Raw genomic sequence first — 23,028 nt, forward strand, 5'->3', positions numbered from 1 at the left:
TTTTTCTGCCTAAATATATATCTAAATTTCTTCAACTGTGTGGTCTCTTCCTCCATTTGTTTATTCTTTATATCAGAGAAATGTAAGAAAGCACTATTAAGTTATTATTTTCAAGACGATGTAAAGATAGAACTGTGTTTTGTGTAAAAAATGGAATTAAATGATGCAACACTCCTCCTTTTTAAAAAAGTTGAAAGAATAACAAGCCAAGTTGTTCACTGCTCCTGTCTTTATGAACTGTGGCATATATTCCACTTTCTTCAAACCAGCATGTTGGAGGAGTGTTTATGATGCTGTCTTATACAGAACTTAGAGACACCATTACCCTAAAGAGCACATTCCTTTAGCCAGTATGGCTGTGAACAAAAGAAGAAAAATTACCTTTATCAGTATAGCCTCACATTTTATACTTTTCTTTCATCCCCATTACACTGTGACTCCTGCTCTGAAAGTGTAACCCCTCCTCTCTGAAGGGGATCCCCCCTCCCACTGTCCCCGGTGTATGCATTCACATTTGGCCTAAGTGGCTGTAAAGTACCTCTATTCTCAACCAGCAGTTTCACGCTCAAATTCCACGTGTTTAAGGTGCAACAGACCTTATGACCATGGAACAGCAAATTTTGAGAAGTAATTGTTTTCATTGTGGTCATAAAGCTGTAAGATAAGTGGAAATGGCCCACAGCATCACAAGCTTGAGGCAAAATGATATCCCAGGAATTCCCCTAAACTGATGCAGAGTTAAAATATCTGCTACCCTTGAACATTCAAGCATGGCTCCAGAGTAGGAATTAAGAGCTCTGGAGGTTCGGCGACAGTTTAGGACCTCTGATATTTTTTTATTCAGTTTTACAAATTAAGGTATTTGCACTCAAGGACCCGTGCAGGGATTTGTTTCCCCTTGTAGGTACTGAAGATTTGGACACCCATGATTGAGCCAGCTGTCCAGGCTCCTCAAGAGTCAACATGGATCTAGTCAGATTTAATTCTTCTATGGATGGAGAGGGGGAGATCCTCTGGGCTTGGAGACAGCAGGCTTTGTAGTTGTTGGAGATGAATAAACACTTCTAGGGCTCAGTCCATTTGAACAGTTTTAAACCTCTGCCTTGGGATGAGGTGGCCCAGGAGCTGCCATTTTATGTCCAATGACTAGCTCAGTTGTTGATGTTTATACTTCCAATGTCTTCAGTCAAGGAATGCAGTCAAATTATTTATTTGAGCCAAATGTCACTGTCCTGTAAAAAATCAACAGATCCCTGCCAAATTATCCAATGAAAAATGTGTTCCTGGAGATAGAGGTCTGACCACCTGGACTTTAGCAAGATTTTCAAGTAAGTGGTCTGTGTGTCTTAAAATGAGATCACTGCTGTTAGCTAGTCTTAGAAGAGAACTTACTTGCCTCCTTTTCAATTTTTGAAAAATTATGACAATGCCCTCTTGCAAACCTGTCAAGAGGATTAATATGAAAAATGAACTGATATTCGTACAGATTTTGAAAGGTGCATTATTGCTGCTGCTTCTTGTTGTTATTATTTTAAGGTGAATACAATCACTTAGGGGAGTTTTGTGCCAAACAACTCCAGTTGCTCTCGGCTGTCCAAGCCCACTAGCTTAGAAACACTCCTTACTAATGTTCTTCTTCCTTGAAGAGACCATCTAGACTGTCCCTCTACAGCTTTCTGAGAGCATGAGTGACTCTTCTGCCTGGATTTCTGAAGCTCCTACATATGCACACATGGAGGTACAGAAGAAGATAAATTGCCTTACATTCTACCTTCTTCCCTGATGTGACACGGGAGCCAACAACTCCATAAGTCACAATGATCAGAGATGCAAGTACCCAACAAGTCAGCATATTCCTGCTTGGTTGTCCAGGTTGGTTTTCTTTATTTCTTCAGTAGAGATCTAAACTCATGTATAGAAAATGGTGACTAATTTTCAAAGGTAAGATATAACTGTGAAACTGAAATGAAAGGATGAACACAGATTGATGTCTGGGATAGCCTGGAGACTACCCAGACATTTTATTTAAGATAAGGGGACAAGAAAAGAGACTGCTAGCTTCAAAAATTAGACATGATGCTAAGAGGTCTGCCTTACATGCATTATTTGTGAGTCCTAGACATTACCACCCCAGGAAAGCATCATAAGCGGCCCGGATAAGCCCCAGGCCTTTTTCTTGCAGGACTTCACCTGTTCAAGGTGGACACTAGAACCAAGTCTTGTGATCCAATTTTTACTCCTTCTGTATTCGAACCAGCACATTCTACTCACTGATAACTGACAATAAATAATGTAATTAAAATTTTAAAAATCAGTATCACCAACCTTTGTTTTGATAACCCTGAGAGTAGCTCAGGTTAGAGCATGGTTAGAGCATGGTGCTAATAACACCAAGATCGTGGGTTTGATTCCCTCATGGGCCATTAGATGGCCTTGATGATCCTTGTGGGTCCCTTCCAACTCAGAATATTCTGCAATTCTGTGATAGAAAATTCTGCTATAGTATGCACATGCATTGGCGTATACCCACTGTTCACTGTGTTCCTAGAACACCATTTATTTTTTAAGCAAAGAAATTGGCTAACATGTAGATGCATTTATACGTCTTCATTCATCTCAGTTTGTTGTAAATGTGGCATTTTTTATCCTCAAAATTATATCCACTGGAAAGTGACTTCTGCCATCATTACTTCTTGAGTATCTCATCATCATCCCCAGGACATTGCTAGTGACCATCCTTTCCCAGCTACTAATATCCCACTGCACAGGAAACATTTAAGATACTGAAAAAACAGGATAATTTTGCAATACAATAAAAGTTAAAAAATCCACCAGAGCAGTGATTGTCTCCTCCCCTACATGGCAATTCTTGATACATATTGGAGGTGGGAGGGGGTTTGGTGGTTTGGGATTTTTTGGGGAATTTTTTATATTTTTGGGGCAGACCAGAGAAAGGCAACTGCCAAGCTGGCAGTCAGTACTTCTGCAGCCTGATATGGATCATTTAAAATACATTGGTCAAGGTAACACACTTTACCCATTGCTGTCTGGAAGATATGCAAGCATGGTACACATACTACCGAATGCTGTCTCTGTGCTGATATTTATAATGATAACACACTGTTGCTCAAATTACACTGTGTTCTGGCTGTTGCCTTCTGTCTTGCCCTTTCTTACAAGCAACCTAGGGGTAGGACTTTCATATGCATTTGCAGAGTGCCCATTGCTGCAAACATTAATAAGAGCTATCACTTAGGAGCAGTTACGTACACTTTGTTTAATCTCAAATGGATTCTTCTAAATATTTACAGTAGAACAGTTGTCAGACTGAATGCTGAACATTACTGGCAACTTCCCAGCAGCTGGAGGGGAGGGGAAGGAAGGGGAGGGGAGGGGAGAGGAGGAGAGGAGAGGATCGGACCTACTTGTTGCGTTCTTCTGTGGGGTTTTAGTAAGTCAGGTTCTGCATTCTGTAACCTGGTGGCACTCAGCAAGAATGGTCCAGAGAATCTGGCACGCCTCAGCATCAAGTTGTGCTTCAGTCATGTAAAACTGCCTCTATTCTTGTTTATCTTGAGGGAAATGACTGTTTGACGGTTTGCTTTACAGACCCTGAAGTAAATAAACTGTATGAAAGGTCAGTGGCTGCTGCAAGAGGTGGGGGAGCTCCAAATTGTTTGGGAGTGTCAGCATAGCACCTGCTGCTGCTTTTGGGCAGCCTCTTGGCTGTTAGATCTGGAGCGTGAAGTATTCCCCTGTTGTGGTGGCTCCCCAGCACAGGCTGATACAAACTTTTAAATAAATGAAGCTAATCCTGTGAGGCTCAAAGAAAGCCTTTGATGGGCTTCATCTCCTCAGCCTCTGAAGTTACCTTGGCTCTAATGAGAAAGGTGTGTGTGAAGGAGGTGTGGAGAAGGAACAAATGGATGGATAGCAGCGGGAGCCTGTGGCTCCTGGGAGGGACCCATGTGCCAGCAGCAGCTGGCTGGCAGATCACCCATCAGGCTCTCCAGCTGTGTCCAACAAGTGGGGCCTTGGGCAGGCAGGAGGAGGGGATGGTGGCTGCATGGCTTCTGTACAGCTGGCAGAAGTGCTCGTGCATGGGAGGGGGACCTGAGACAGGAGGCATTTGTGTTCCTCGCTATTCCCTATTGTGACACAGAATGTCTGTACTTACACAAAAAGGCTTCAAGGATTGTTGTCTTTCTTTGGAAAAATTTCCATTGACTTTAAAATGAGAACCTTGCCTGAATAAAGTTCTATGAATTTGTCCAGATATGTAGGATTTGCTATTGTAAGGGCCTGTCCTAATTTTAAGATGTGTGTGTGTGTGTGAATGTGTATGTGTATAAATGCATGTGTGAGAGCGAGAGAACTCTCACTGCCTACAACTGTTCTGCCAAGATAAACTTTGGAGCATTTTATAAATTAACTCTGCCTTATGTGTTTATTTTTCTTTTAGAGATTCTAAAAAGAGACTGTTCAACTCATCTTATTAGGGGCAGCATATTTTTTTTAAGAGAAAAACAAGTTTCTACTCTGCACTGGAAAGTATTTGCTATTTTCAGCGAAAAGTATTCTTTCCTTCTGACCTGGCATATTAGATAAGATTTATACTTCCGACCTGACATTAGGTAGTTAAGATTTATTCTTCTATATTAACTTTACTGAGCTTGCAAGCTATTCATTTACAGCATAGGGAATATATTTATGGCAGAAGCAAAGAAAGTTTGCTACAAAGTAGTAAAATATGTTATTAGGAGTGTCCCGTAGACTGATGAAAATTGTGAGTACCGTTGCAGCTGGCTCCCTTCTGGCTCTTTTTTCCTTCTTTGTTATTTCAACTTTAAAACTTGAATTTGAAGTCAATTTCAATGGCAAATAACTTAAAAGAGTCCAGATGATTTTAATATATCCACATATATGTACATATGTTTATGCTGTGATTGAGAGGTGTGGGGAAGGGGATAACAAGTGACTTGAATTCTCTCCGTGTTCTGCTGGCAATGACCCAGGCATGAGTAACATTGGACCTCGTTCCTCTGCCAGTATAAATCAGGAGAAACTCCACTGAGGTATAAAACTGTGTGAGTGAGAAAAGCTCAGATCTAGAGCTTTTCTCTATCCAAAGGTGTGGACCCAGTCAATCTGTTAATGTCCAATTGACTTAAAGAGGGAAACCCAGAATATGATGGAAACCTGGAAGCCCTTCAAGCCTTTATAGACAGAAAGTTGGAAAGTTAGAAGCCCCCTATTGAAATCAGTGACAAAACCTCCCATTAACTTCAGTGAGAAAAGAATCAGGCCCTAGAAATGGCTGGAAGCCAGAGAACTGGATGGCTCAAGAAACAGGTAATAGAAGCTGATGACTTCCACCAATAAATCATCAATGCAAACCTGGCCGTGCTTAGTTTAGACTCAAAATTGCTTTCATCTGATGTTTGTTTGAAACTTTCACATAGTAAAACCTTCAAGAAGAACCGGCAGTTGTGATAGCTGTCTCAACACGAGGCCAACGACTGGGCGGGTGGGGTACGTCCTCTGTCCCCATGTCATCAGAGAGAATCCATCTTAAAGAGAAGCAAGAAGCACTGGCCTGCCTGTAGAGACAACAGTGCTTGCACTCTGTTTCGAACCAGAGGTTTTCTATTTCAGAAACTGTCAGACTAACTCTGTAAATCCACTTGGACTGAATATATTGGGGGAGGGGAGTTATGGCTCCACAGTAAGCCAAGAGGAGGAGTAGATATTTCCATTTGTGGACATTATTCAACTGTTGTCACAAGAGAGAATAGAGATGTGCAGAGGTTTGAGGAATTAAATGTGTTGGAGAAAGGGCTTGGCATAGGGAAAGTTAGGACCATGAGGCATTACAAAAGCTGGAAACTGCTCATAGGGTGCAGTGAGCAGAACTGCACATTGCAGTTCATCTGATGAACTCTGCTGCCCATTCTGTCTGCAACAATGCATTGCTCTGCAGCTGAGGAGAAGGATTTTGTAAGTTGTACTAAATTGAGGCCAGTTGCCCACCCATCCATCTTGATACTCCCTGATAAAGTTGTGGGGAAATGCATAACATTACGGAGGGGGCTTTCCTCCCCCCTCAATATTTTTGCAAACAGTGCCCTCTTTCTGCTGGTCCCTGAAGGGGAGAGCAGTAGATGAATTGGGTGAATAATTTGGTGTCTGTGCTTGGTCAAACAGTCATAGCCATGTTTGATGTCAGCTGACACATTCAGAATAGTTCACACTTTTACAAACTCCACACTTCATATTCTTGTATTTGATAGACCTCAGAGCTACATACTCTATTACACTATGCAAACCTTTCCATCCTTCCTTATGTCTGACATAGGCTCTAAGGATTCACATATTTTTGTATATGCAAAGATTCATAGCTTGTTTTTATAATCTGTCTCTGTAAATCAAATAAGCTGTTCACTGCTTCTTTTCTCTCACCAAGAAACCCATGGCTATCATCAAGTCATCACACCACAACTCAGGGGCGTTCTTTCTCTTTCCACCATTTCTCCTCAAAACCCTGGGCTCAGCATTGTAAGTTGATAACTTGTGGCTTGGCAACAAAAGGGAAAAGTATGCCGAGGAAGAAACTTGCTTGCAGGTACAAATGAGGGAGTGAGGGCGGGAAACACTAAGGATGTGGGTTTTGGGGGTGACACTAAGAAAGAACAGGAATTGTTAAGATTATGAAAAAAAAAAAATTTGACAAAGGGCACATTATCATATATTCTATATGTTGGGCATATGATCACATGTGAATTCCTCTGGTTCAATACATTCGTCTGCTAGTTCTTATTTCCAGTAGGCTTGGGTAGGATTCAGGCATTGTATGGATCATGAAGAGGACATGGAACATGACTGTATTAAATCAGGCAGGCTAATAGAGCTAGTCTAGGCTTCTTACTTCCTCTACCACTTGACACTTCAGAAAATGCAACATTTTGGGTCTATTCCTGTGCTCAATACCTGTAGAGGCAAGGGAGAATCTTGACATCTGCAACTGAGCAGATGGCACAGTAGGAAAAAGCTCATGAGTACACAGTGAGGGGCAGGGTGAATAAGTATAGATAGCATGGGGGAAAGCTGTAAAAGTATCCCTCCTACATTTTTAGGTGGCAAATTGTAGCTGTTCTCTGACAAAAGACGCTGGAATGCCCTCATGCCCTTTAGCAGCAACTCACAAAGAGAATTGCAGATTGCATATCTACTCCTTTTCTTGGTGATTGGGAACAAAAATCCGCCACCTATCATATTTTTTTAATAGACAGTATAAACATTTAGACTGGATTCTGAGTACATGCAAATTTTTTGCTGGCAGGGCTCTGTGAATTATTTGCTTCCTGACACAAGTTGTAACTAGAAACAGAATCAGTCCCTTAACCTTTATGACATATTTATCCTGCCTAAACATTTCCCATTAAAAACAATGGGAAACGTTGGGTTGGTATGGCATGTGCCTTATGATCAAGACATTTCTGTTTGCTGATAAAAGAAAGGAATACTGTCTTTCCTTGCTGTTTCCTCAGCACATGCACGGATGCAGGTACAGAAATGCACCCATGTGCATTGTCAACTCCCAGGAACATCAGCAGCAGGGCTGCTGGATTGTCACAGAGGCAAGAAAAGACTCTTTTTCACTATTGCCATTGATTTTCCCTGCCCAGAGCACAGCCTATGGAACATCGCTTTCCTTCTCAGTGGCTGAATACAATTTCCAGCCTAGCGACACAGGTCATATGAAAAGCCAGAAACGTTTTATAACCAAAAAGGGAAGGGTCCATGTAACTTTCTGGTGTAGTCTGAAATATGCCAGGCTCATCAGAAAGAGAAGAGAGTCACCTACCAGGCTTCCCATGCAATTTTTTTATTGTTGTTTAATTTAGGATTTGGTTTAACCCACACAAAACTAATTATTTTGTTTTCCGAACAGACTATAAGGACAGTAGGCGAAGAGATGGAGTTTCCAGGTGAACTAAAGGACTTTGTGTGATTTCAAACAAAACTTCTATCTGAGGTTATCAGTATCCATTTTACCTATATTTTAAATGAAAATACTTTAAGAACACATCAAAACCTTTAATACTTACCTGAGTCTAAGTGAATTTTTGTGTATGTATATGGATGTGTATATACAGGTATAGATACTAATGTGTAGGGGAGAAGGGAGAGATGACAATGTATGAGCATTTGTATTTTTATTTTTAATTGTTTTATTTCTAATTTTTATATTTTAGAAAATATTATATTTTCCATCAAAATTATTAATTTTGTCAATATATTGTTTAAGATTTTTAATACCACCCTGCATTTTTGTGGGTTTGTGGTTTTCTGACATCTTTTTCAACTGTTATACATGCAGATGATCAAAAAGGTCTTTTTAGCAGATCATGGGTATAGACTGTGTAAAGGAGTTTTTCCAACTCTAGGACTACAGCTGTAGAGTCAAGGGTTTCCAGAGAACAAACTACATAAGCTGAAGGTTTACAAAGGAGTCAAGGACTATGCGATGGAAGATGCTACTTCTGAATAAGCTCTCTTATATGCAATACTGCAATTTCTGTGGCTGATCTCTTTTGAACAAGATGTCACCAAGGTCTCTGCATACTTCCAGATGAAAAACACAGTCTCTTTTTGGTGTTCCCAGCAGTAACCACAGTCAGTAATGGAACCAGGCTGGAAGGCTGAACCAGCAAGTTCCATACATGAATGACTTATTTTTCAAGAAATTATGCAAGGCTTCAGAAAGTATTATGAATTGACTTTCATAATTCTTGCTTGTCTTTTAGTGTAGTCATGGTTAGAATCCTCCTCTCTTACAAAATCAAGGAAGCATGGAAATACAAGAGAAGACTACTCTTTTGATTAATCTATTTTATCTAGACTTAGGTGTGCTTTATCCTGAAGGAGAAATGAACTTCTCTGCTCACTGGGTAGCTGGAAATGATGTGATTTCCAAAAGATGTGAATAGCAGCCTATCCTCATCAGCACCCCCAATCAGGGTACAGTTCACAGTTTCCTTTGTAGCCAGCCAGATCCTGGCAAACAGTAATAAGATCCTCTCACTCTGGTCACTCCCCAGCCAGTGCTTCTAATTTCTGTAAAGTTTGAGAAGGCTTGTGTTCATCAGAGTATCCAGGCACAATAGATAACTTATAAATGAAAGCCTATTTGAAACCTCCTCCATAATTTTCACATTCATGGAGTGATTGGTCTCTCTCTGAGACCACACAACCATAATATATGTCACCATTTGTTAGATTATTTCCTCAAATATACTGAACTCAGTAATGTGACAGTTTGCTTGTTCTAAGACATACTTTTGAAAGAAACTGGGGCTTTAAAGCAGGATTAGTATCTTAGTTTATTACTCAGATGAAAGAATGTGGTGCCCAGTCATGGAAAAGAATAAGCATTTTCAAATCATATTGATTTTGTAGGTTGTTAGCATAAAAAAGTGATGTCAACAGAGAAAAAGAAAATAATTTTGTCCACAATCTGTCCAGGGGAACTTCTTTTTATGTTTACCTGTTCCTCAAAATCACTTAGGTCTTTTCTTCAGAAATAATATATGACCTAAGCAGCCATGGATGTCCACTTCATGACATTTGCTTGAAACTGAATCCTACTGACAAATTCTCACACCACTGAACTTCCCCTTAATGAGTAGCTTAAATAGCACATTTAAATGTTTCATTCTTAAAGTCAGGGCCTTAGTCTTAAAAATACTTGTCTAGGACATAGAACAAGTTATAAATTCTACACCCTCATACAGAATTCTCCTTTCCCTTTTAATACATGTATTAATACATTAATACATCGTCAACTCTGAAACTTTTTAATTGCCCAACTCTTCATAAAACAAACAGAAAAGACAAATGTGTGACTTCATTTTGGACTGCAAAACAGAAAGTGTTTTGGGTTTTTTGTGTGTTTTTTTTTTTTTTTAAACACAAAATTGTGTCATTTATTTACCTTCCCTGCCTTCAGGATCTTGTCTATTAGATTTTATGACACCTGCAGCCATCATGCCATGTACAAGATCTCATCTTAGTTCATTATTTTTAGTTCTGTGTTATACTAAAACTTTCTGGAATCTTCATCCATCTCTGTGTGTTTGCGAAATACATGCACTTAACATCTTCTGACTCCCATGTTAAATAAATAGCCTTTGCTCACACTTGGTTCTATTTTGGAGGGCTAATTCTTCATTTGTCAGCATTACAGCAAGTAAAACAACACCAGCAACTCATTATTCAGTGGCACAGAAAAAAGTGAAATTAATTATGAACATTCTAGGAAAAGGAAACAAGGTTATGAAACACTTGCCGACACTGGTGTTTGTAATCTTCATGAATAAGCAATGCAATAATGCTGGGCAAGTGTGCGTGGGAGGTGCACTTTGGAGAAACTGGCTGTTTTCCTCTGTCTGACCAGTTGAGCTGTTATGATAAAAAATGTTGTTGTTGCTACAGAAACCTGTAATAAATCCTGTTGGGAGTATTGCATGTGCTGATAACATACATAAAGTTTGTAAATATATTAAAGTGTCAGGTTTTAGTAGCTCTGGTTCATGTGGATGCTTGTAAAAGTTAGTCAAGAAATGCAATGGAAGTCTTGTTGCACCAGCTGGTTGCTCCTACATTTCTGGTTCACGCAAGAATCTTGTCTTCCTTCCCCTTGAAGCAGAGCCTCATTCTATAGAGAAGCTGGAAAAAAAGATCTCAAGCCCTACCCAAGCTGTAACTTCCCACCAGAACACTATCACCAGTGAAGCTGTGCACCTACTGAGTTATTTGGAGAGAAGTGGGGTGGATGAGCTGGTGCTTGGTGAAGGATTTATGCTGTTCTGAATGTTGTGATGCACTCCATTGATACCTCCATCAAAATATAGATGGCAGCCCTGAGCAAGACATTTCAATTGCCTTTCAGTAGGTGGGAAGAAATGGGCGCCTTCAAAAGAGACTGACGAAAACCAGCATACTGAACAAGGGATTTTCAGCTTAGTATGAAATGTTGAGGTCAGAAACTATATCAAATCCTGGATGTTCAGGGGGTTCAGGTGCCCTGGCACTATTGCCCAGCCTCGCAAACCAGTATGCTCTTTAACAAAAGAAAGGAGATTTCACTGTTTTCTTTTGAAACACATCAGAAGGGAGCAGCAGCCTTGCTGCCCTTAATGTATCCAAAAACTTAGCAGCTAAAATATTTGGCCAGGAATTGAAAATCTAAGGTAGATGAATTCTTCTATATAGTATGACTCTAGCCTATCTGTGTTGATCTACTCTAATAAACTGACTTTTATCACCTGGATTTGCATGTAATCTCAGGTCATTTGCTCGTACCCATTTTAGTTTGCACAGAAGAGGCAAGGGCTTGGGGGGCCGGATATGAGAGCAGAGCTGCACAAGATTATATTTCAATGTCAGTAAGCAATCATTGGCAATATCGTGTGCTCCTGATGGAGGAAGTTTGTATTGTTATTTTTATTATTTGTCAATTTATGTATTGCCTTTTTTTTTATACATAGGGTTTCTTTAAGAGAAAATTTAAAAGTCTCTGCATGAAGGTATATGAGCTCAGAAGCCTCCCATGCCAGGTGGACGCTCAATGTCATTAAACTGAAACCTCATGTTAGAAATGATAAAGCATCCAAGAAATGTCCATGTGTCAAGGATGAGGTGGCAATTAAGCAGGACTTTGAAGGTGAGGGATTAATATTTAAATCCTGTCCTAGACACATCTTAGGCACCTATGTCCTGTTCTTGGATCTGAGCCTTGCTGTGTTTGCCCTCGCACTTTACAGGAAGCTGCAGGAACCACATATTGTTACTATTTCAACATCCATAAGTGACTCCTGTGTTATTTTACAGTGCCCTAAAATCTTCTTTACCCTGCAGGAAATATCAAACTGAAATCCCATCTAGGACCTTTTAATTTTAAACACAAAACATATTAGTATGTAAAATTGACACACATTAAGAAGCTTGAAATTATCAAGTTTACAGCAGCACTACCAGAATTTGGTGTAGACCTGTGGTTAGGGGTTTTACTTTCATTTATAAGTATTATTATAATCATTCCTTTATGTTTTTCCCCCTAATTACTTTGTCATGTAAAGCCAAAGTATCAATGCAAGGCTAGGGTGCTGTTTGGAGCCGGCAGGAGCTTGGTGTTGTTTCCACAGCCAAAGGCTCTCCCGGTTCAGCTCTGGTCCCCATAGCTGAGTTCTTGCCAGCAGTGTTGGAACGAGGTATGTTTTGTGGCTCCTTTGCTTCAGTGGGTACTAGTTTTGATCACAAGAGTAAATAACACTATTCTAAAATGCAAGGTTGATAGCTCACAGTCTAAAAATTGAAACACGTGAAAATGTCTATTCGTCAGCTATCGTATAACCACAGTACAGTCATTCCTTCTTTTTAAGTAGCATTGCTCATAGCAGTGCTCTGTACTAGCAACAAAAAGTACTCATTAATAAAATGTGCTGGATTTTATTATGACAAAGCATCTCATTATAATCATTCTGCTGTCATCAGAAACTCAGTTATTCAATTATTTATAAAAAAAGTTGCAGCTCATGTCTCTTTTTTTTTTTTGAGAACCATAACATATTTTGCATTAATAAATATTCTGTATTTTTATTTGTGGCATTGTTTGTGGTAATTGCAGACAGACAGACTTTTGTATAAAAGCGTACATGGTTTCAGCTGCCTTTTGTCATCTGATAACATTGCTTTATTCAGAATTATTTTGGTAAAAAATTGGCAAAGTGATTTTGAGTAGTTCAGACTCCAAAATTAGAAGTGAGACAAAAATATTATTTTTTATTAGCTTTTATATCTCCTCCACCAAGCTTTCGCAACTTTTAATTTAATTTCAAGCAAAAGGGACAATTCACTGTAGGAGGAAAAAGGTTCTTAAGAAACTCTGTAGTTTTAACAGAGGAGTGTTGCGAGTAGTCACTGTCTATAAATGATTGAATATGAAATGAAAGACAACTTATTAATGTTAGTGATAAAGTGCAATGCTCAAGCCAGCACACTCGCTTTATTAACCAAGAAAGCAAAATGAACATTATAAGCAAGAGAAAATGAGTAAGTCTGATTTTTGAGTCCTAGCTCAGATTTTATCAGGTATAACTTTCATTATCTTCAGTGAAAAATTTACAGCAAGAAGAAACAGCAGAATGGGGATTTACAAAGGCTTGATACGCTAATGGAGAAGCTCAAAAGAAATTAATCTCATGAGTTAACTTGATTGACTTCAGTTGGCTCAATAGGTGAAAGTAGAAAAATAGCTGTGCTTTTCATATGATTAAGAAGGAAACTACCTCCCAAACAGGCTATGTATTACAATTTTGAAAGGTAAAGGGTATTGTTTTACCTTATATAGGGGCTGTACGTATTTGGAGCATACAATTTTGCAAGTACTCTAGCATAGGGATTCTTCCAAAAATTAGAAATACAGTTTCATTGCAAAAAAAAAAAGATGCACTGGTCACCAGCAAAGCATTTACCCTGAGAATACTAATATGAAGACATCACAGAAAAAAATTATCATCAGCATGCACGCATTTTGAAAGAGAACTAATACTGAGTAATTCAATCCTGCCCAAGGGGTCTGCTTGATGGCTGCTTGCTTGGCTAACTTCTACTTTAAACTGTTGCAATGAGACACCAAATTATTCCTTTTTTAAAAAGTTGGTAACAGCACCTCTCTTATATATAGACTGTGCAGCATTGCCATCTGTGCCGTGTCAACCCTAAATATACATGTAGATATGAATAATATATATAGATGGTGAACTATTAAAAAAATTGCTTCCAAAATGCAGTGTTGTTTTAATTAATAATGTAATTCCTCTTTTCTTGTTGACATTTTACCTTTATGTGAATTGCACCCTCCACGAGAGTATTAAAAACTGAAGATATAATTTCACCAGCTTGTGTTTTGTCAGTACTTCCCTGGTTTTGTTTTCATTTATATAGTTATTTTACAAATGGACTCTTACACATCTCCTTCGAGTTTTAAGTAGTTGAATGCAAACCAAGCCAGAGAGTCAGAGAGTTTGCAGAGTGGAACCCTCCACTCCTGATTGTGACCAGAAGCAGATGCTGGAAGACCTGCAGTCTCGCATCGGCAGAGGAATGGACAGAGGAGAAATGGCTGGCAGGCAGGCAGGCAGGCAGGAAGGAAGGAAGGAGGGAAGGAAGCCAAGAAGGAAGGAAGGCTAGGTATCCTGAATGTGCCATTACAGCAAAAGGTAGGAGGAAAAACATCAGATGGGCTACTAATAATCATGAGAGCTCTACATCCAAATTGCACTTCCACAGTCATGCAAATTGTTTTAGTCCCAGAGGTAGGAGTTGTGATAGAAGTATAGAATTTTCTATCACTTTGCTTATTCTAGAGATTTCCAGATTTAGTCTGTGGCTCACTGGTAGCCCACAGGGTCATGACAAATGGTCTGCTGGTCATTCACAGACCCATAGCTAATAATACTTCATTTCCGTCCATTAGAAGGTCAATGAGAAAGATACCTAACTGTCAGTACTAAGTTTTGGGGGCTGGTGGCGGCACACCCAAAATATTTTTGAATTATTGACTTAATCCTACTTTTTTTCGAAGTAAATTTTAATCACTGGTAGATGCATAGAATTTCTTATTCATTGGTATGCTACTCTGTACTCAGCTGCATTTTACTTTGGCTTGTAGGACTCAAACAAGCAACTTTATTAAACTTAATTGCTCTTATCAGAACAAACCCACAAATCTCTTTGATAATGATATGTTTACTTTTGAACTTTTATTGATCTTGTCCTATGTTTAATTATGGACCTGATCCTCTGTTTGTACTCTCTTCTTGACTTCAGGGGTGTTTAATCTCTGCACAGCCAACTACGTCTTTACAACAGGTCATGAGATAGAGATTTAGGATTCTCCAACTAGAATTTTCAGTAGAAGTATGGAGAGTGAAAGGATTGTAGATTAGACATTTCTCATAGTAAAGACTACTTTGGCAATAGGTACAAAATAAGCAACGCTTCGGCACCAGATCCTTCTGATGGGGGAATTTAACGAATGAACTTTGATTTATGTCAGCAGAGAGTCTGGCATAGCATATTCTGAATTAGTCAGTCCAGACTTTGTTATTTCTTTATGCTAAAATATGTGAGTCTACAATGCAATACATGGAATGGAGGACTTGGATAGTAAAAAAAATGAAATAACATGGGTTCGTTGATTGCTTGACGGCAAGTAGTTTGTACTGTATTTAAAAATACACAGGTTAAAGAGCTATTTGAAAACACTTCCCTAGCCATGGGTTTATGATTTCTGGTTAAAGGAGACTATCTGAGCAAAAAACACAGAAATCCAGAGAAACTCTTCCATGTAGTAGATGAATTTGACAGGTGCCTTCTTTATCTGCACACTGTAATTTATTCCAAGTTGTACTATTCACTAAAAGCAATTTATGGATTTTTAAAGCCAAAGGGGTCAGTGCAAGTGACTGTAACCACGTTTACAATAACTTTCATAAACATTCACTCTCTAATTTTTGCTTCAGGCCGAGTAACCACTACTTACACCAAAGCATATTTTACAACCAGCTGGATTTGAAGACCTCAGTCAGTGGACGATGTACACCATGGCCAGGTGAGGTGTTCTGAAAGGCTTTTTGTCTTCACTGCCAAAATAACAAGCCAGATTTCCATCCTGACTCTCTAGCTGTGATTTTTCAGCTCTGCTGTGAATTTACCTTAACTCTTGCATTTTAACCATAAAACTTCGAGCAAGCACTCGGTACCTCCTTAACGTTGTACTAACCGGCTGAATACCCGCGGCCAACACTCCCGCCTCTATTTCCCGAAAGTTACGCTTCTTTGCAGGGTGTCTCAGAACGGCCGAGGTGGAACGGCGCTTGCCTGGACGTTACACCGCGTCTGCCCCGATCCTAGGAAGAGACGGCTGCACCGCACCCAGCATTGAGAGCGGCCGGGGGCAGGAGGAAGACATGCCTTCCCCTGCCAAAAGCGGGGCATCGCCCGTGCCGTGCCGTGCCGATGGGAGCCGAGCACCTGCAGCCGGGGCTGCCCGCCGAGCATGGGACAGCAGAGGTCGCCGCCGGCCCGGCGCTGGCCCGGCGCGCCGCGCACCAGGTGCCGGAGCAAGTACGGGCGGAGGGGGGCCAGCTCCGCGACCCTCGCCCTGCGGGGGATCCTGCCCCCCGACCCCTGCCGTGCCCCCGACCCGGGGCTGAACCTCTCCGCCGCGCCTGTCGGGGTACCCCCACGGCTGGGGGTGGGGGGCAGCTGCAGCTTGCGGGCTCCCGGTTGCCAGGGTTTAAAGGAGTGGGTGGGAAGTGAAGGAAGCTGCGGAGCTCCCCCTTGCCAAAGATAATAAATCGGATGCCCTGACATATTTTACTTAGCCCTTACTGCTCCCTCGCTGCGCGGCCGTGGGGATCGGAGGGCTGGAGCCCCGGTCTCTCTCGTCCTCAGCTCCGCTTTAGGGGCACTTTAGGTGAATCAAACCTTGTTTGCAGGAGGCAAACTACACAAAGGAGGCTTTCAAGGGCCAGCCGTGCCAAGCAGGGCAAGGGAGCGAAGGCTGAGCAAGAGAAAATTAAAATAATAGTACCTCCCCTCCCTGAGGAAGTAACTCAGTTACTTTTCGCTGATTAAATGCAGGCTGCTGTGTTTTATGACATTTCCTCGGTGTCTGCAGCTGTCAGGGAGAGCGGACAGGCATGAGCAGCCTCTCCGCGGTAGGTGCGCAGAAAATGCCTCCTCCCCAGAAACGGCGGCGGGTCCGAAGCAGGCGGGGTGGCGAGGCCGGGTCAGGGGCACGTCTCGGAGGCCCTGATGCCGCATCCCGCTGCGCCCGCGTCTCCTTGCGGCGCCCCGGCAGAGCTCTGCCCGGTGGCCCTGCCGGGGGGGTCACTGCGGATCCGGGCCCGCGCCGGAGCCCCAGGCCGGAGCCACAGCCCGCCCGCCCGTGGCAGCGCCCTGCGACCTGGACAGCGCCTTCCCGAGGGGGCGACTCGTTCCTGCCTCCTTGTTCTTCCCTCCCCGATGGCGGGGGGGCTTTCCTCGCCTCCTCGGGGCTACAGCTCCCTGGGAGTTGCTGCCAGTACCCTGGGTACTGCCCCGCGCCCTTCGATCCCCTGCCTGCCTCCTGCCTTCGCCCCTGACCCAGGCGGCGATGGACAGGGACTGGTTAAATTAGAAGAGAAGAACCCACCTCATTCCATGCGATTAAAATTAAAAAAAAAAAAAAAAATTCAGGGGCCACAGTCCCAGAACAGTGGCGATGGGTGACTAGTGGCGAGTGGAGGCTGGAAGCCAAAGGGCCGGACAGCGCCGGTACAACGCACCCTCCCACTCCGCATCGCCGGGCGTCAGGCTTAACCTATAGTCATAATCTGTACTGCTGGTTCTTGGGGTGGGGGCTTCTTGACCGGGATGGAGAAAGGCGCTTGGGGCATACCGGTAAAAAGTTATCTGTCATCGCCTTTTCCCTTTAGGAAGAGGAAAAAACCCAAGAAAGAACGTTCCCCTTTACCAGACATTAAAATGTAAAGGACCAAACTCAGGTCTTCCCAGGGCCCGCGCTGTTCATCCCGGTGAGGTGAGAAAGAAGAGCAGAAAGAGGTCAAAAATCGCCTTCATCCCTCCATTTGAATGAAACTGCCCGCAAATCCGCTCGACCGCGCCGAGGGCGCGGAATTTGGTTCCCCGGGGCACTCGCCCGGGCACCGGGGGCACAGAACTCCCCGGACAGGTGAACAGCACAAAGAGAGGAAGCAGAAGTTATCAAAGTATAAATCTCTTCGCACTTACTTCTTCCCTGTCGCCGTACCCTGGAGGCGTGCTGGCTGCCAATGTATTCCATAAAGTTCAAAGTGATAAAAAACCAAGAAATCAGTCGCAATTGCATAGTAACCCTTTGAGAGTTCGACTTCTCCTTTTCGTCCTTTTTTCCTTTCCTTAAAAAAAGAAATAATAAACCGGGGTGGTAGGCGGCAAGGGATGAACACAGCAGCAGAAATACCTGCACTGAGATCCAAAGCTGGGCTTGGCCGGCTTGATGGCTTTTGCCTTTTTTTTTTCTTCCTTTTTTTTTTTTCCCTTTCCCCTTCGCTTTTCCTATTGCACTTTCCAGCAGTCTGCCCCGCTACCTGCCGCAAACCTCAGAGGGCAGTCAGCCGCGGAGAGGAGCCGAGCAGCCGCCGCCGGGGTCCATGCCGGACCGGTGGCCGGCAGCATGTTGTGCGGGTGCCGGGGTGCGTGCGGCTGTGCGCGCCCGTGTGTGCGCCGGGCGGGCGAGGTGCCGACAGGACGGATGGATGGATGGCGGTGGGAGAGGAGTGTGCGAGGGCGGGAGCGGCGGGGGGGCAGAGGGAGGACCCAGCCCCGCCGCCGCCGCTCCGGAGCAGCCGCGCTGTGCGCCGCGGGCACCGCCAGCCGCCGGGCGCAGGTGGGCCGGGCCCCCCCGGCTCTCCCGCCCGCCGACCAGGAGCCTCCGGACTTCATGCGGGAGCTGCTCCTGAGCGAGGCCCCGGGGGAGAGGCCCCGGGGCGGGGCGGGCCGGGAGGAGCAGAGCCCCAGCGCCCCGGCACGGCGGGGGGAGGCTCTCCGTGCCCGGCCGAGCCCTCTCGGGGCACGGGCTCCCGAGCATCCTCCAGCGGCCGGGCCCGCGGGCGGCGGAGCTCTGCAGCCTCGCTGGCAACCCCCGCCTGGAGGTCTCCAATCGACTCTCCTCCGTCTCCGGCCTTCCAGAGGTCACCGCGGAGGTGCCGCTGCCCCCCGCGTCCCGGCCCCTCCGTGGGGAGGAGCCCCCCCACTCGCCAGGGGGATGGGGCGGGATGCTTAGCCCCTTCCTTGCGGAGGGGGACACAGCGCAGCACCCCCCTCTTCCCTGAATCTACTTACATCCCTGCTCGAAATGGAGATGGGGAGATGGGAGGGGGGCGGTGAGGAATTTTCTCCATTGTGGACTTTCCCCACGGGACAGGGATTTTGCGAGGTGGCTTCTCTGGCGGGACGAGACAGAACGAATCCCGTGTCCTGCCGGGGCCGGGGGCCGTCCCCACGGCCGGCTGATGGCAGGCGAGGCACGGGGCCGGTCCCGGGCTGGGACTGAGCGGAGTCGTGCGCCCGCGGGTGAACGCAGTAACCTGCCTCCGGTGCCATCGGGACCCTCGGCAGAGCCCCGGCATCGAGGTCACAGCTCAGCTGCACCTCGGCGAGGCTAGGCCGCCTGTTTGACAGAAGGGTATCGCGTTTCTTTCCTCCGGCAAGGGTTTATTTTTGGGGTGAAGGGGAAGGCTACAAAGGGTGAGGTGATGCTGATTCAAGGCAAAAACGGCGACTTCACTGAGCTCTTTCTTGCTTCCCTTCTTATCTCAGTCCTTATCTTATCCAAGCCTATCTCTGAGAGAGTGAGCCGTGTAAATCGGCGCTGACTGCATCAAGAACCTCAGTGGTGTGAGAAGCAGCCACTCTAATTGTAACTGTTTTCCTCAATCTTTCCCCTCGCTGCCCCTCTCAGAGCTGTTAAATATCTGTACCATAAAATGTGCGAGATTTAAAGGTCTGTGGGAGGCTCCCTTTGAAAAGGACTCCGGGGAAAGCCTTTCTAATCCAGGATACTTGAGCCGGATGGGGTGGGATTGCCGGAGAGGCATAAAATAAAAATCATTCAGCAGACAAAACTAGGGGCTACCCTGACATGAAGAAAGTGTATTTGTCTTGGTGTTTTATTTTGTTGGAGATTGAGACTTCTCGTGTCCTAGTGTGTGCGTAAATATCTGAGGAAGCCAGGCGAGTGACATAAACAAACAAGACTGTGGAGAAAGGATGGGACATGTATGTGAGCCAACCTGCAGCTAGCCAGCCAGCTCACTCGAGCAGCATTAACACCAGTGGGCAGAGAAAGCATGTCAAAAAATAAACGCTCTGTGAGAAACATAAGGAAAACATTAAACAAACGGGGAGTGCACTCCCTCTCCTTGCCCTGACAAAGCACGGCTGAGAAAACTCTGCTTGCTGTCTCTCCAGCCTCTTCCCTTCCCTGTGTCCCTGCTACAGCAGAGATGCATGGGACAGATGTGTTAGGAGACAGTCCCAGGGACCACGTGGGTCACCCAAGAGCCTCAGCAAAACCGACTTGTGAGGTGTGTGCCAACCAAGGGCCAAGCAGTAGGGCAGGGTATGCATGAGTGACCAGCAGCAGTGGGAGGGAGGGTGGAGGAAGAGGTCGTTTTACTTGCTGTGGAAGAGGGGCAGAGGCATAGATTGAGGAGAGAACAAAAGCTGTGCCTTGACTCAAGATGAGATCCAAAAAGCAGCAGGGCAAGAGAACACCAGAAAGTTAGGTTACTCCCTCAAACCAGCCGCATTAGGAGGGAAGAAACCCACCCAACAACAATAACAAACTGAACCCATAAACAGTTATTGCCGTTCTGCAATAAAAGAGGAAGATTTCTATCGTTGAAATGTGTGGAAGGAGCTTGTTCCAGAGCAAAACTTTGGCATGCAGTTCTCTGTTTATGTCGCTCATCCCGATGGATGAGATATCGGTGGCAAAGTTCAGGCTGACATCAGCCCTGGGGAGGCAGAACCAGCGGCCAGGCTGGGCTGAGCGGGGCTGCACAGCTGTGCATGGGCTGCGGCCTGTGGATGACCGGCTTTGGGGGGATCCAGTACACAAAACACCTCCCCTCACCAGGCCCGGGGATTTGAGGAGCCAGCAGCAGCACATACTGTGGAGGGAGCTGGATGTAGTGTTTCCTTGCAACTGCAACGAATGAATCAGAAACAGCTCCCAGGATGGTTTTATATGCTGCTCTGTTTTGGGGTTTATTAAAAAGGATGGGGAGGGAGAGAATGACTGATCATCTGTATGTTGCTGGAAAGTCAAATATGTCTGTTTTACTGAACTGCACTGAAACCAGCAGCAGGAGACTGTAAAATCAGTGAGGTATTGTTTTGCTGGGGTTTTTTTGTTTGTTTCTTTTTTTTGTTTGTTTTTTGTTTGTTTTTTTTTAAGAAGAGTAATCCTTTAGTCAAAGGGTAATAGCGTGTGGTGTTTTCACTATTGCAATTCCTGCCCTGCAGTTTTTCTGTGCAAATTTTCACAACTAGAAAAAGTTTATTTCAGTTTTCTGAATAGCTACCAGGTTGTGGGAAAAGGAAGGTGGCCTCGGGATGCTCAGATTATATACAAAATAAGATAATAATATTCAATTAATAGCTGAAATTTTGCTTGCTTAAAATGGCACTCTAGTCATAAAAACTAGCCATGTGAACAGGACAGCTGAATGCTAACCCTTTGTCATTCTTCTCTAGACTGGAAATAGTTTGTGTAAGTGAACAAAAGGGTCACTAATTTGCCTTTTCAACTTGGGAAACACAGTAAAGAAATAAAGGCCTTGGGTTACTTCTGATATATAACTTGAAAATGAAGCATACTGTGTCCAATACAATATCCTTATTTTTCATGTGCTGATCAGGACGCAGATGGCATAGGTCAGATTTCACTACCAAGGAATCATCCCTGGTAGCATCCCCACGGACCTGATTCAGTCATGTCTGTTGAAAGGAGAAGGACTGGAGGACTGCAGCAGGCATCCTGAGTAAAGGTTGCACAACCCAACACATCTACTATTTGTTAAATACCAACAACATTCTTGGCACTACGCAGGACCCCAAATCATGACATTCTTTGCTCCAGATTTTTCTTTTCGTGTACAAAATAAGGGGCAAGCAAAAAATGGGCAAGGCACTCAGAGAGACGCAAATATATAAGAAATTACCCAAAACACACATGCACACACATATGTATATCTGTAAGTGTGTGTGTGTGTGTGTGTGTGTGTGTGTGTGTGTGGGTATTACAATTGTTTTGCATGTTTCCCAATCCGACAGTTGTTGTATTTCTCTGTTTCCTAACATAAACCATTTGTTCTTTAGCCATGTTCAGTTTAGGAAGTTAATCTTCTGTAACATCATGAGCATTCTCAAAAGCTGTTAATATCACAGAAGATCTTATTTCCATAGTCTAAGTATACTGAAAGAAGTGAGTGATGAGAAATGCTTTACTCACCAGTTTAACTTATGTGTACTTTTGAAGAAATAAACTTATTCCTAAAGATCCAGTCCCGATATCCTTAATAATGTCTTTATGTTTCAGATATTTAAAATATCTAATGGCAGAACATTAACAACATGTGCAGCAGAGAACAATCCTACACTGGCAACAAATAGACTAAATGACCTAATTGATTTTTCCCATCTCCAACTTGTACAATTCTGTCATTGTAATAAAATCCCAATGTAACCAAAGTTTGCAGGATCAGGCCCTAAATTAGCATGTTGATCTGGACTACCCCTCAACCTGGGTCAGGTCCAAAGCCTGCTGCTGTCAGCTTGACCTTTTATCAGTCTGAGAGAGGTTTGGATCTGGTTTTCTGGATCACACTGGAGGAAAGCTGAATTATTGTTTTATTGTATGTGGAAGAAAAAAGAAGGCATATTTGTGGGAAAAACACGTGAATTCTGCAGCACAAACCTTCCAGATGCAGTTCAGTTAAGAAAGTCCAACAGGAAGGCCTCGAAATGAGAGCTTTTTGGCACAGAGGAAGTTTTAGCAGTTAATACGAGGATGATCAAACCATGCTAAGTCATTGTTTCCCTGTATTCATTTATCAGTTGGTCGTCTCTTGGACTTGCAATCAGATTGTAAAACTTTTGGGATGCAGACCAACATTTTGTTCTGTTTGCAGAATCTGTGCCTAGAGCAATTGTGTCTACAAGAAAAAAATCTCAGCATTGCCAGGGAAGTATGTGTGTATTTTGAGTGAAAATACTCATTCTAGAATAGAAGCAACTAACAAATGTATTTTTTTTAATGCGTGCTAAATTGGGGAAAAAAAAGCTTTTGATCTAGGTAACTTCAACCATCTAGAAGGCAATACCAGAATAACTGCACTGGCTTAAATTCAT

General features: G+C 43.6%; 1 protein-coding gene across 3 annotated transcripts in view; it reads right to left on the reverse strand.

The window, feature by feature from the left end:
* Positions 1 to 19,056, reverse strand: part of RSPO3 (R-spondin 3) — a 63,298-nt gene extending 44,242 nt beyond the window's left edge. The window contains exons 1-2 of one of the 3 annotated variants that reach the window (XM_027691639.1): positions 18,212 to 18,360; positions 17,863 to 18,008 (exon numbers count right to left, since the gene is read on the reverse strand). In XM_027691639.1, coding sequence (XP_027547440.1) covers positions 17,863 to 18,008; positions 18,212 to 18,288 — 223 coding nt within the window. In that variant the 5' untranslated portion in view covers positions 18,289 to 18,360. Of the gene's footprint in view, positions 1 to 17,862; positions 18,009 to 18,211; positions 18,361 to 18,954 lie in introns of those variants that run through there. The other 2 variants (XM_027691634.1, XM_027691625.1) reach the window with 2 other exon arrangements.
* Between the last annotated feature and the right edge of the window lie 3,972 nt (positions 19,057 to 23,028).

This window comes from Neopelma chrysocephalum, unplaced genomic scaffold (assembly GCF_003984885.1).
Source record: "Neopelma chrysocephalum unplaced genomic scaffold, ASM398488v2 Primary Assembly neopelma1_23, whole genome shotgun sequence".
In the NCBI taxonomy this organism is placed as follows: Eukaryota; Metazoa; Chordata; class Aves; order Passeriformes; family Pipridae; genus Neopelma; species Neopelma chrysocephalum.